Raw genomic sequence first — 15,100 nt, forward strand, 5'->3', positions numbered from 1 at the left:
CAGTGGAATTTGTAGTTAGCAGAGTGTGATACTTTCTTTAAAACGAAACATTTTTCTTGCCTGCTGCCATTATTAAAATGGTATTAGTAAAAGTCAATTAGGGCATTAGGGCAAGAACCAAGTTTTCTACTCTCCTGTTCAAACTCTAGTTTGGACTGATTAATAACTGCTTTACAATTGTTGCAAGCTTTGGTGTAGGCAGAAAGTGAAACTGAAGAATTAGAAACAAGCCAATTAAGATATGCAACGTTCTTCTCTTGAACAGCCTTAGCAAATTTATTGGAAAACCAAGGTTTAGATAAAGGACGAGATTTTAAAGTGGAATGTGGGATGAAGGATTCCATTGCTGCAAGAATAATTTCACTGACACGATCTGAGCAAACAGAACTTCTTTTCCGACCAAGAAAAAGAAGAAAAGAAGTCTCGCAGGTCATCCCATTTTGCCTTCTTGTAATGCCAAACAACACGAGGTTGGGAATAGCCATGAGATAAAGGTTCCATTGGAGAAGAGATAATCACCAAGTTGTGATCTGAAGTGCCTAAAGGACCTCTCACTTCGACCGTGTACTTAGAAGGGTTGTTTGTGAGAAAAAGATCAAGCGTTATTGGCTGTATGATTAGGATTGTCCGTTATTCTTGTAGGTAAATAAACAATCTGTGCAAGGTCATTAGTAAAAATTAGCCCCAGCATCTCGACCTGGTGTCTCCGTAGCCAGGTGGGAAGGAGCGGCAGTGCATAGCACACGCTTCTTGATTAGACCAGGGTTCGAGCCCGTCACCACCAAATACGGAGGATGCGGAAAGGTCGGGAAATGACCACTGCATATCCCGGAGCAATATGGCCTTAGTTGCTAATGCTCCAAAAAACCAAATAAACAAACAAGCATCTCGACAGCTGGGTCAGCGTGACTAGAATACGGAAGCCAGCTGGAGTTGTGAACATTAAAATCACCAAGGAAAATCACTTCACTGTTAGGAAAGTTGCACTGGAGAAAGTAAAGTTGCAAAGAGAGGAAGTCAAAGAGCTCCAAGTGATTAGTGGAGTTGGGAGAACGGTAGAGACTAAAGATGAATTTGACACAATGAGATAGAGAGATTTTAAGCCAGAGAAGGTCAAAGAGAGGAGATTCCAAATTGCCAAGTCTCTGACAGGGAATATCAGAACAGACATATGCACAAGTACCATTTGAGGCGAAAGGAATCATGCAGCGAATAATTTGGGCATCTGAGATGAGCAGTAGTTGAATCAACCGATAACTGAGATTCTGTTAGAAAAAGTACATGGGGTTTGGCAGACTGCAAGTGGAAATGGACATCGTTGAGATTAGAATTGAGACCACGTATATTTGTGAAATGAATTAGGAAGTGCTTGGGAGGTTTAGATCTTTTCGCAGATAAGCTTGCTCTATTAGTTTGACAATTCATGGTGTATTCAATGGTAAGAAAAAGTGGGTGGGACATGCTGTATGAAGTAATGAAATTTTTGGATATGGCATACACATGGTAAGAATATACCCAGATCCTTGATATAACGTGGCCTCGACAATGCTCCCTGCATACACTCTACTCGGACTCCCTCCAGTCACTGTCCGGATCACTAGCTGATCCGGAAGCCTCCTAGAGCATTACCAATAGGTTCGGTCTGGTGTACTAACTAGCGGCATGATTGCACCCAGCAGGTCTTGAAATTGCTGACATCTTGCTTTTCAGGCTGCTGCTTGCTTCAATAGAAGCAGTGCAAGTTTTCTAGCAGTTTTTAGATCCACATAACACTATTTTGAATAGAAGAGGTGCATGAATATTTTTACATCCCTCTTATTTTGTATATTCCCATCCCTGTAAAAACACTCTCACCTGTTAATGATCACAAACCACACTGAGAAACATTGTACCCCATGAATCTTGCATGGTCTCACCAGAGCTGAATTGATTGACACTCATGTACTCCCTGGTATCGTGGATTAATTAAATCCAAAGATCTCCTATTCTTAATGTTATCAGTACCAATGTGATTAATATGTCTGCACTGTTTGGCTATTGTTGTAGACTGTTGTTTTTATAGGCTGTAAATAGCCAAGTATTAGGTTCCTCTTTTCATAAAGATTATATTTATACGTGGAGAGCTCTAATCACATACCAAGATTTTAGGAAATGGGTCATTTTAAAAATTTACTATGTAAGGTTTTTCTTATATTTGCATAATCTTACTTTTAATTTTTATTTTATTTGTTATATATGATTATTTTATTGTTGTAGACTGTTGTTTTTATAGGCTGTAAATAGCCAAGTATTAGGTTCCTCTTTTCATAAAGATTATATTTATACGTGGAGAGCTCTAATCACATACCAAGATTTTAGGAAATGGGTCATTTTAAAAATTTACTATGTAAGGTTTTTCTTATATTTGCATAATCTTACTTTTAATTTTTATTTTATTTGTTATATATGATTATTTTAATTTATTTTTATTTTATTTATTGGCTTATATGTTTCTTCATTTGTTTATAGACTTGGCACACACACACACAGAGTTTTATTTGTTTGTGTTGATTTTGGCTTATGTACATGAATAAACTTTTTATAAAATTTTAGGATTTGTTCTGATTGACAGCTCAAGACAAAAGGTGTTTGCATTTAGCAAACACTTACTTTTGTCCTGAGTAAGTCCTAAAAAAAAAAAAAAGCATTTAGCCAAGAATATATTTTTAGATTAAACCATGCACACTATCAAGCATCTCTCATATTGTGGAGTTACTTCTTAACTGGGTTGTCACTGTTCCAACAACAAAGTACTTGCCCACCCACTGATGAGTAAGCCAACAAGTTTTGAAACGGTGCCGTCTGTGTTGGTGGTTTCCGCCAAGAATAAGTAACATTAGTCTTCTCCACTGGTGAAGCATTACTTATTCAAAGCAGTGCAATACCTCAGCCACTCATTGTGAAGGTATTCACAGTATGAGATATAATTAAGCGATGCATTCATATACTACATGGGTAATATAAATTATGTATGTATCCATGCATAAACCATCTCCTTCATACCCTTAGCATTTAGCCAAGAATATATTTTTAGACTTACTTTTGAATTCCAAACTTTTAATTTTCAATCATGATGTTTGAATTTTTGGAATGCTGAGCTGTTGGAATGTTGATTTTTTTTTTTTTTTTTTCCAACGTTCTGAAAATTACAGCACAATGAATGAGTTCTATTGCATTTAGGTGGCAATGAAAGCGTTAGATTATGTAGACATGCACAACCCAAACAATGAATGATGCATTGCAGTATCATAAGAGTAGTAAAAAAAAAAGCAAGAAATCTACAGATTTATTATTTAGACATGTATATATAAATAATGAATTCATATCTCTACAAGAATTCCTGCTGCTTGATTTCCAGGTCACAGGGCTTTTGCTCTGATTTTTTTTTTAATTTTTTTTATTTCTGTATTGTATCGGTGTTATTTGTTCTTCAAGTTTTAACTAATTTCATTAGGCATGCAGTAAAAATAGTTTGCAGTATTTTAATTATTTGGGGTGGGGGGAGTTCTATCAGTATAAAAGCATTCTCACTAGTATATTATTGCAGGTATAATTTGCTGGCTTCACTAGTAAAAGATAGCCCTACACTAAAATTGTATGATATTCAACAGGCATCAGTTGGAGATGAAATGGAACCGACAGTAGTGGAACGATGTGTGCAACGTAAGTTCTACATTGCTAAAATTTTATAATTTAGGCTTTGGGATTTAAATTTATATCAAAATTTTAACTAATTTCATTGGATGGAAACTGCATAAGATAAAAAGTTACTTTCTGCACTCAGAAACATATTTTTGCTTTTAATTGTCATTACAAGGCACTTTTTTTTTGCCTATAAACAAGCATTATTATTGCAGATTTTCATTGTGCAAAATTTTGTTTAATACCTTTGTAATTAGTTACAATTATTACTTTATGAACCAAATGGATTGATCATCTATATTTGCACAATTTAAAGTTAAAAATAAAAAAAATAATAATAAATAAATTAGTCTCTTATTATATTGTCATTGGTTTTGTACTGTTGGTGCTATTATAGAGTTCCATACCATATGATTGTAATAATGGTAATTTCAGAAAAAAAAAATAAAATAAATATAAAGTAAAATAAATAAATTTTATTTTAACAAACTGTTAAAATTGTTAAGTCATTTTAAATTAAGGTCCTGCTCCCTTTTCCTGAAGTGATAAGCTTGAATATGATTTGGTTTGGTATGGACCTATATAGATCTGAGAATATTGTCTAACACCCACCAATATAGAACCCAAGCTCAAAAATATTTCTTTTTTCCCTCCTACTCTAGTTGGACCTTCCAAATCTAGTCGTCCATTATAATTAATACCACTCCTTTTCTAACTGTTTTTGAAAAATGAGAAAATTCATCAAAATCACCTGAGTATTGGCAAATTTAGTTCTTTAATTGGCCAACCATCCAAGGAGAGCCTCAGAATTGATTGTGGTGGATATATATTTCACCTGAGAATTGTAAATTCACATTGGTAGTTCAAAGGGTGAAGTGGGTAACTGTGGACCTGTAAGTTTAACTTCTTTGCAAGGTAATCATAAAAGTAAAGTTAGTGGTTAAAGATGTAATGCAGGATCATATTAATTGGAGCAGAGCTGTAAGGCTTTCACAACATGCATTTATTAAAGGAATATCATGCATGATCAATCTGATTAGTTATTATGAGGCTACTCAAAGGAATCATTTTGACATCATATACTTATATTTCAATAAAAATTTTGATACTGTGCCAGATTTTTGATACTGATAATGATTGTTGTATAAATTGGAGCAATGCGGCATTAGAGGAAAGATACTAATGTGGATAAAGGGATGTATAAGTACAAGACAGAAGTTATAAAAGCCACTTCTCTTCATGAACTAATTTTATGAATACCATAGGGTTTGGTGTACCCCCCCCCCCAATTATTTTTAATTTTTATTTATATTGCAAGTTTCATGTCTAAGTTTGCTGATAGAAAGGTAGGCAGGATAGTTAATGATATTAATCAGGTTATGCTACTTCAAGATCTAGATAAACTAGGTAGATGTGCTGAAAAGTTGCAATTGGGGTTTAACATAGAAAAATGCAAAGTACTGAATTTAAGTAATAGTAATCACAAAATATTATGAGAAAGAAGAAAAGTTGGTTCTGTGAGTTTGAAGTTGGACAGTAAAAGGATGTTGACTGGTTGTGGCAGTCAACATCCTGGATGTTGACGTGTTCTGACTTGTTTGGAAGAGAGAGAGAGCTGGAATTATAGAAGCCAATTCAGAAGAACAGTGCCCATAGAAGTATATATAGAAAAGGCATGCAGCAGGAACAGAATGTCTATGAGACTGAAGAGTAGAGAGACTCTGTTATAGATGGGTCTCTAATTATGCCCTTAGGTCTCTAGAAGCCAAAGAGAGGTTTTGGGAGCACCACCCCTGATGTGGGAATAGTATTCTATGGTAGGGCAGATTTGCAGTTTGTACAGATTGAACAGCTGTTTGGAGGAAAAGTAACACCAAGAGTGAAAGAGAAAACCCAGTTTTTTAGATGCAGAGGAAGCAATATTTGTATGCTTATGCCAAGAGAGATTAGAAGTCAGGGTAATGCCCAATAAAAATATGATCTTGCCTAGAAATCAGTCTGTCATTGAATATAAGCATAGGAGCAGAAGAATCCTTTTTGCAAGATATAAGACAGGGCTGAATTTTAGAAGGATTTAAATCAACTAAATTATCTTTTCTCCACTGGAGAATTACCTGGCGATAAGCATTTAAGGAATTGATAGTGGATATTCGAAAAGTTGAAGCTGTTTGTGTAGGGCAAGGCTTCTCAAGCTGGAAGGTGGAATGCAATGTGTTATCATCAGTAAAACTGTGTATAGGATTTTGGGTCAATGGAAGAAGGTCATTAATACACAAAGGAAAGGAGTGGGAGAAAGAACCAAAGTGGGAGAAGAACTAAAACCTTGGAGAACATCAGCATTAGTGGAGAAGTTAGAAGACAGAGCGGCATCTACCATTACTTGTAGTGAGCAGTCAGAGAGAAAACTGGATACCCAATTACAAAAAACAGTTGGCAAATCATAAGATGGAAGCTTATGGATTGTTCCATCGTCAGGTAGCAGGTGGTCTTATGTAGTGCTTAGCGAAATTAATTAGCTAGGCCTTCTGTTTGAAAGTAGAGCAGTACCAGAACAATTTGTTGCAAATGCAAATTTTGTTTTTCTTGAGCACTAAGATTATCTAAGCAGGTTACATCATTTAATTATTTTCTATTACTGTTGCAATAAAGATTATCTAGTATGAATCAAACCAAAAGGTAGCAAGTCATTGAAAACTTAATTTAAAAAATTCAAAAAAAATTTTTAAAAATGTTTTCTGTAATTTTACAAAGAAAAAAATAGTTGATGCAGATTAAAAGTGAATACCATATTGTATTTGAAGAATGCAAAAATTATGGAATTCTTATAGATATTTAAGTTAATGTTTTTATTTGTTTGGTATATCCAGTATGCTTGGGTTCACACTAGAGAGTTAATGGTAATTGGTTTTTGTTCCTTATATCATTTTTACCTATATAAATGTAAATAAATAATATTGTTTTTATTTGCATTTTTCATAGATATCCTGACTTATTTCACATGCTTAGTAGATTTTCATATAGTTTGATATCTGTATTATATCATAAAAGAGGGAGAAAATGGCCTGGAACTATGTTCTCCAGAGATAACCAAATAAAATAGCACTTTTTAGCTAAACTTCATTGCTCTTAATCAGATGAAAGCTGAAACTGAGCTCTTGGCTATTTGATACCCTACTAAAGGTTGTAATCGGGGTGGACAGGATCTGTCCAAAGGTCGTAACCCCGGGGTGTTACAACCTGTTTAATATATCTGTCCAGTTATATTAAAGGAAGTAAGCAAACCCATGGCCATAATTATGAGAGTTTCCCTGGACTGGAGATGTGCAAATGTGACCCCGATTCACAAAGGAGGATTAAAGAGCAACACAAGTAATTATAGACCTGAAACAGATGTTAGTTTAACATCTGTTTCAGGAAAATTAATGGAGGCACTGGTTAAAGAAGCACTGCAGGATCACCTAGACAAGACTTCAGTTATAGCTCGGACACAGCATGGTTTTGTTAAGGGAAAGTCTTGCCTGACCAATTTTATTGGATACTATAATGTGGTCACAAAGGAACTGGATGCAGGGAATAACTTTGATATCATATATTTCGATCTTAGAAAGGCTTTTGATACTGTTGCACATGGAAGACTGCTTCACAAATTGGAGCAGTGTGGCATTGGAGGCAAATTGCTGCTATGGATAAAGGGATGGTTGAGTGGGAGAAGACAGAATGGTAATCAATGGACTCTTCTCTTCGTGGATTAATGTTATTAGTGAGTCTCTCAGGGTTTTAGTGTTGGGTCCATTATTGTTTTCTGTATTTATAAATGATATTGATCATGGCATATCAAACTTAATGTCCAATTTTGCAGACGATACGAAGGTTGGCAGGGTTGTTAAGGACACTAATGACAGTCTGCTGCTGCAACAGGATCTAGAAAATGAGCAGATTGGGGGAGAAGACAGAGTGGTAATCAATGGACACTGCTCATCGTGGGCTAACATTATTAGTGGAGTTCCTCAGGGTTCAGTGTTGGGTCCATTATTGTTTTCTGTATTTATAAATAATATATTATTTATAAATAATTTCTGTATTTATAAATAATATTGATGATGGTATATCAAGCTTAATGTCCAAGTTTGCAAACGATACAAAGGTTGGCAGGGTTGTTAAGGACACTACTGATGCTATGCTGCTGCAACAGGATCTGGAAAGGTTGAGCGGATGAGCTGAGAGGTGGCAAATGGTTTAACATTGACAAATGTAAAGTACTACATATGGGAAACAGCAACCCCAGAGCAATGTATCAACTCTGTGATACTACACTGACAGTGGTAGAGAATGAAAAGGACCTGGGAGTAATTGTGCAAGCAGATATGAAGTTCTCTGAGCAGTGCAGATGGGCTGCATAGCTCATGGTGTCTTGTCAATGATATACAGGAATTTTTCTAGCAGGGATAAGGAGGTGATTATTCCCTTGTATAAGGCAATGTTCAGGCCACACCTTGAGTATACAGATCTGGAGGCCTCATTTCAAGAAGGATGTAGAGCTGCTGGAAAGAGTACAGAGAAGGGCAACAAGATTAGTGAATGGAACAAAGGGTTGCTCTTATGAAGAAAGGCTTAAGTTTTGCAAATTAGTGTCTGGAGACTAGGCACCGGCAAGGTGATCTGATAGAGGTGTATAAAGCCTTAAATGGTTTGAGCATGCTCAATGCAGATGGGATTCTTCTTCTTGCTCAGAATAATCCCCTGAGAGGGCATAAATTCAAATTGAGGAAAGACAGATATAGGATAGATGTACGGAAATTTGCCTTCAGCCAGTGGCTAGTTGGTTGGTGGAACAAACTTCCATCCCCTGTTGTGGAAGTTGAAAGCCTAAATAAATTTAAGGCTCAGCTGGACAGGTATTTCGACTGAACGGAGGGGTGAAGTGGAAGTTTTTTTTTTTTTTTTTTGGTTGATGCTGCATAAGCTTGCTTTCTTGCATCATATGCCTTTGCTAATGCTAATAACTTTATTTCTTGGTTATTTTAAATATTTTTGTGATTTAATGGGAATTTGTGAATAAGCCACACCCAGTAATTTCTCTGCTGATGCCTACATTTAGAATTTTAATATACAATAAAATCTCATTAATACAAACTCAGTTTATACAACGTACTTGTTTATATGAAGCGCATGCTATTCCTTTGCAAATGGATAGGGTTTTCTATGTAAATATATTTGTTTATTTTAAAATTCGGTTAATATGTATTACAAAATTCATTTTCATCCTGTGAGAAATAAATATTGTTATTTTGTATGTTTAATATAAATCTTGGCACAGCTGTCCAATTATTGCCCCTATTATTGCCTGGCTACCTGGTTCCCTGCTTCCCTGCTTCCTGAATGATGGCACTGACATGTTAGAATTTACTTTTGTGTAAACAATACCAATTTATGGTAGCTACAACTTAAGTGCATTTGAAAAAACATCTTTGTGAAGGATGCAATGTTAAATTAACAAAAGATTAAAAACAGTTTTTCCTAAGTTGTTTACATATACTCCCTTGCTCTCCATGGGATTAAGGTCAGTTGCAATTGTTACACTAACACAGAGTCCTTTGCTACAGTATACAGTAATCTATTTTCTGTGCCATTGTATCTGAGCTGATGTTTTTTTTTGGAACTTGTCTTTATATTAATTTAAAATTTGTTTATATTAAATCTTATCTAGCAGTGTTATGGTAACAAAACGTAAACAGACTTAAGTCTGGAAATTAAACTAAAAATTATACAAGAGTGACAGGATGGATCGAAGTAAAATGGACATTGCAGAGGAATATAACATCTCTTTACCTACTTTATCTACAATACTGAAAAACCACCTAGTTTATCCACAATACTGAAAAACCACCTAGTTTATCCACAATACTGAAATATCGAAAAAGACTTGAAGAAGTGAATGATACTGGAGTAGCAATTAAAAAAAAAAACAAAAAACAGGAAACAAATTTGTGGTGCAAAACACAAGGAGCTTGAAACAAAACTTTGAGCGGTACCAACAAATGCGTGCATCTAATTTGCCAATATCAGGTCTGATTTTGCAAGAAAAGGCAAATTATCTAGCTCAGCAACATGGAATTAGCGACTTCAAATGCAGCAGTGGCTGACTCGAAAGATTTAAAAAGAGGAATAACTTGGTTTTGCAAAATGTTTACAGTGAGTCTATATTAGTCAACAAAGAAAAGGCTACAGACTAGTTGTGTTCTGTATGGTCCATTCTTGAAAAACATGAGGCAAAGGATATTTTCAATTTTGATGAGACAGGTTTATTTTATAATTTGCATCAAACAAAACATTTGATGTTCGAGGAGAGTATTTTCATGGTGGAAAATTAAGTAAACAAAGATTGACTGTTCTCTTATGCTGCAATTCAGATAGCAGTACAAAACTACTCCCGCTTGTGATTGGTAAGTTTTCCAAACCAAGATGTTTTGAAGAGATTAACCAATTTCTCTGTGATTATGAAGCCTATATAAGTGCTTGGCTTATGGTCAAAATTTTTCAATCTTGTTTATCAAAAGTGGACAGAAGAATAGCTTCAGAAAAAAAAGGAACATTTTGATGATTCTTGATCAATGTACAGCACATTCTGCCGAGACACTTAAGTCGACAAATATAAGGCTGTTGTTTTTCTTCCGAATACCACCAGTTTTATGTAGCCACTGGATCAACGCATTATTTATAACCTCAAGAGAACATATAGAGCCTGCCTGATAAGGTACTTGATCTGCAATATAGAAGGAGGGAACAATTTTGCAGCCAAATTGGAATGGCTTGGTGCTATCCATAATCTTGTTATTGCTTGGGACAGTATTGCATCAACTGCAATAATCAACTGCTTCAGAAAGAGGTGCTTTGGAAAGAATATCATTGAAAAACATGGTCCAGCAGAGGAATGCGATAGCAACATTGAGGAATGGAAGAATCTGAAGGAGCACATGGATTTTATTGGTGAATTTTAAGAGTTTGTGAAGGTGGTTGATGAAGTTGCTACCACAGCAATGCCAACACCAGAAGAGCTGCTGAGCAGCAAGCAAAACGATGATGATTTTGTTACTAGTAACAACAAAAGTGAAGAAGCGTACACACACACACACACACACACACACACACACACAGCCATCTAAAAAAGATGCCCAAAATGCATTGAGCATAATAATGTGTTGGCCTGCAGTAATGTTAAACAACTATTGCATTTGATAATGTGTGTGCTGTAGTTAAAAATGTGTATAGGACAAAAACTGTGCAAACAACATTGGATTCTTTCTTTAAATTAGATTAATTTATTAAATAGTTAATGGTTTGTATATCTCCTTTTATATTAAGATTGTAATTCTTTTTGTTGTGATACTAAAATATTGTATATATCAAAATATATAATGTACAATATTTTCATTTCCTTTAATTGCTTTTCTCTTAGTTTATCTTACAAATAAAATCTTTAAAAAATGTGTTATTCCTATTACTGCATTATTAGACTTTTGGCTTTTGTTTTTATTAAATTTTATTTTTATTATTTTATTTAATTAATTTAAATTCGTTTATTTTTTCATTTATTTTTGAAAAACCTAAAATTTTGGCACTTTTGGGGAATTTCATTACTATAAACCTTGTTATTACAAAATTTCATTACTATAAACCTTGTTATTACAAAACGTGAAAATTTAGGTTCCTTGAACTTTGTATTAACAAGATTCGACTGTGTATACATACATATGCTGGGTGTTTCAATTTAAAGGCACTGGGGTTTATCTTGCATATTTTTAGATTTAGTCTAGTTGTTTCCTAGTTTTTTTTTTTTTTGTCATATTAGGAAAACTGAAAATTTTTGAATTAGATTTGAAAATTGGGCTAAATATTACCCTTCAGATTTTGTGATTTCTGAATTTAAATAACTCAACAATGGATAGATAAATCCAGTTATAGCTTTAAAAAAAGTTAAGTACATAAAAGCGATGAATAAAATTAATTTCTTAATATAGAATTGAAATAAATTTTCTTTTTTTTTTTTTTTGCTTGCATAATAAATTTCCTGAGTTGGTGCTGGTCAGAGATAGCCCATGGGCTGCTGAATGAGTAATGTTGATATATGGCATTAACACATTTGCTGTCTTTATCAACCCAGGAAATTTATTGTGCAAGCAAAAAAAAAAAAAAATTCACATGCCGTTACATTTATGGCACTAAGGGGTGCTGCAATGCATATCTTCGTTCAAAATACAGTGCTGCGGCATAATGCATACAAGTCATTCTCGAGTGATCAACCAACATGTATCATAGACATAACGGCATATGAAATTAACAACTATTCAGTATTGGCACACTGATTGAACACTGCAGTAATGCTTGACTTTTGTTTATAGACTTAGCTTGCAGCTTTATTTGTTCTTTGCTTGTGTTGTTAGTTTATGTATATGATTAAACTTTTTATGAAATTATGAGATTTGTTTTGATTTACAGCTCAGCATTAAAGTAAGTTTTCAATTTAGCAATGAATTCCCAACTTTTAATTTTCAGCCATTATGTATGAATTTTAAAAATGCTGGGGGATAACAGGATGTTGATTTTTTTTTTTTTTTTTTCCAACATTCTGAAAATTACGGCACGTTGAACGAGTTCTCTTACATTTAGGTGGAAGCAAATGTGTTAATACATACAAGTAGGATTTACTGTATACTGATTTATTTTATATGCAAATATTTTTCTTTGCTTTTTAAATTTTATTTATATACATCCATACTCCGACTTGCGACGCTTCGCATTTACAACACTTTTCAATTGCCACCAGGGCACCTCTGTAGCCAGGTGGGAAGGAGCAGCAGTGCGTAGCACATGCTTCTTGATTAGACCGGGGTTCGAGCCCATCACCACCAAATACGGAGGATGCGGAAAGATCAGGAAATGACCACCGCATATTCCCGGAGCAATATGGCCTTAGTTGCTAATGCTTCTTAAAAAAAAAAAAAAAAAAAATTTGCCACCATACTCCGACTTGAGACACTTGCTTTGCAGTTCCAACACGATGCTACTGCTCGCTTCAGTCTTCCACCTGATGTAGCTGTCATCAGTTTATTAACAAACACGTTTTGTTTTGCATCTTGTTTATGCATGCTCTGTGTTTAAGTAAATATTAAACTGTTTATAACTTCTATTTTACTGTTTTGGTGTGATTAAATTATAAAATACAGGCACTCCTTGGCTTACGTAATATTCGACTTACGGAAATTTGACTTTACGTAAATTTTCGCTGGCCAGTGCAAACTTAAAAAAGTTGTGTAAACGTATTTTGCATCTGTAAGAATAAATGGAGGTATCGTGAAAATATTGTAATATGAACCCAATAGCACATTGTTTTTTTTTTTTTTTTTTTTTTTTGTAATTTGTTGCAAGACCTCGGAAGTTGAAATTTTTGCTATATAACTAAGCTATTTATCTCTTTAAAATGTCATTTTTATAATTGAAATTGCAGTACACTTTCATCGTTATCATATGTTCCATTATAAGAATCAATTTTGAACACCTTTGTGATATTTTTCTAAAGCACATTTTTGGAGATCACTACCATAAAACAATTTGCACTTTCCGGTTTATTGAGCTTTTCTGTTAGTGCATCTAACTATAAATGGGTAGTAAACGTGATCTTATTGCATTTGTGATAATTCCAATAACTGGAATTGTTTTTACGTTATTATGGCGAAATGTGTTTCCCCTTCACTGAAATCTTCAATCATTTAAAAAACAAATTTTCATTCCTATTTACTTATTACAATGGTGAAGGGAAAGGGACCAATGAAAAGTGCCAGTGCTGGCAGTTCTAGGAAACGAAACAAAATTGATTTTAGAAATGAAGATGATTAATTAAGCAGTATGAAGCAGGACAAAGTTTGTCATCTATTGCGTGGAATTAGGTCTCGTTGCTTCACAGTGATCACAAAGCAATGTTCATGTGCTGTATCGAAGATGGAAAAGCTATTAATAATATGGATAGAAAATCAGATTCAGAAGAGAGTGCCCCTGAATCTAATGGCTACTCAAGCAAAAGCAAGAAGTATATATGAAGATATTAAGGTTAAGTATGGCAAACCCCAAGCCAAATTTGTGGCATGCAACGAGTGTTTTAATTAATAGGTTCCAGCATCATGCTGGTTTCCAGAACATTAAAGTTTGTGGTGAAGTCCCCAGTGCTGATTTTGCAGCTGCAGAGAAATTTTGTGATGTGTTGGAAAAAACCCCTTATAAATCTTCACAGCCCTCAACTTCCACAGTGGCATACTTATCAGCTGGAGAGTTATTCTGGCAATGATGCTCAAAAGTTAAAACATGCTGAAGTTATGGCTGTCTCCTCTCTCTTTTTGTAATTTTGTGCACTTTTGTAATTTTTCCTGCGCATGAGATAAAAAATTGAATAATTCTATTTACATGTTCATAGAACATTTCTTTTTTCTTCAATCAAATTCAGTGCACGTACAGTCGGTCCTCGTATAACACGTGTTTACATTACGCGAATTCGATCATACACGATTTATAAATAGGGGAACATTATCTTATATAACACGAACCGAATTCGCTTATGCATGATTCGCCTTTGTGTTTACAAGAAATGGCAATCGAACGCGGAATCACCCCAACAGAACGCAACACAATAGGAATGAAGAAGATTCTGAAAATGTATTTGTGTTTTATATCAGTGAAGGGGAAACGCATTTCACCATAATAACGTAAAAACCAACACAATTCCAGCTATCGGTATAATCGCAAATGCAATTAGATGGAGTTTACTACCAGTTTATAACAGATTCCACTAGCAGAAACAAAACTGGAAATTGTTTTTATTGTTTTATGGTAGTAACCCCCAGAAATGTGCTTTAGTAAAATGTGGGGTGTTAATAGGGTATCTCGGCCTTTACGGTGTTGTTTATTCAGTTGCTACCCGCGCGCAGCTTTGTTTATGTGTATCAAGCGTGCCTCCTCATTTTGTAATTGTGCTTTATTCCCTAAAAATTAGTAAAATACTTAAAAGGTGTGAAAAGGAAGCCTCCTGGTGAAGACACTGCAGATTCAGAGAAAAAAAAAAAAAAAAGCAATATCGATAAACAAAGGCGGAATGGGTCAAAAATTCTTACCCGGGAAAATTTATAGTGGCCTCATACTACGGTTTATGGCCAAAATCACACCGGCCTCCGGCCCACAGGATTTCCCGGGTAAGGCTTATGGCCAGTCCGCCTCTGTCGATAGAGAAAAAAAATATGAAATTGTGAAACGCTTTGAGCGAAATGAAAGACCGTGTGATATTGCACGTGCTGCAGACCTAAATGAGGCAACGCCGAGAATTACAAAGAATGCGGAGAAAATAAAAACAACTTTCATAGCGGGAACAACTCAA

At 34.8% G+C, this 15,100-nt stretch overlaps 1 protein-coding gene across 4 annotated transcripts in view; it reads left to right on the forward strand.

Moving 5' to 3' along the window:
* mio (GATOR complex protein mio) overlaps positions 1-15,100 on the forward strand; it is a 294,475-nt gene that overhangs the window by 168,964 nt on the left and 110,411 nt on the right. For all 4 annotated transcript variants that reach the window (XM_090384080.1, XM_090384081.1, XM_090384083.1 and 1 more), the window contains one exon: positions 3,587-3,702. In XM_090384080.1, coding sequence (XP_090240206.1) covers positions 3,587-3,702 — 116 coding nt within the window. The remainder of the gene's footprint in view (positions 1-3,586; positions 3,703-15,100) is intronic.

Source organism: Mastigoproctus giganteus, chromosome 10 (genome assembly GCF_048544385.1).
Source record: "Mastigoproctus giganteus isolate SK-2022 chromosome 10, ASM4854438v1, whole genome shotgun sequence".
NCBI classification, from domain to species: domain Eukaryota; kingdom Metazoa; phylum Arthropoda; class Arachnida; order Uropygi; family Thelyphonidae; genus Mastigoproctus; species Mastigoproctus giganteus.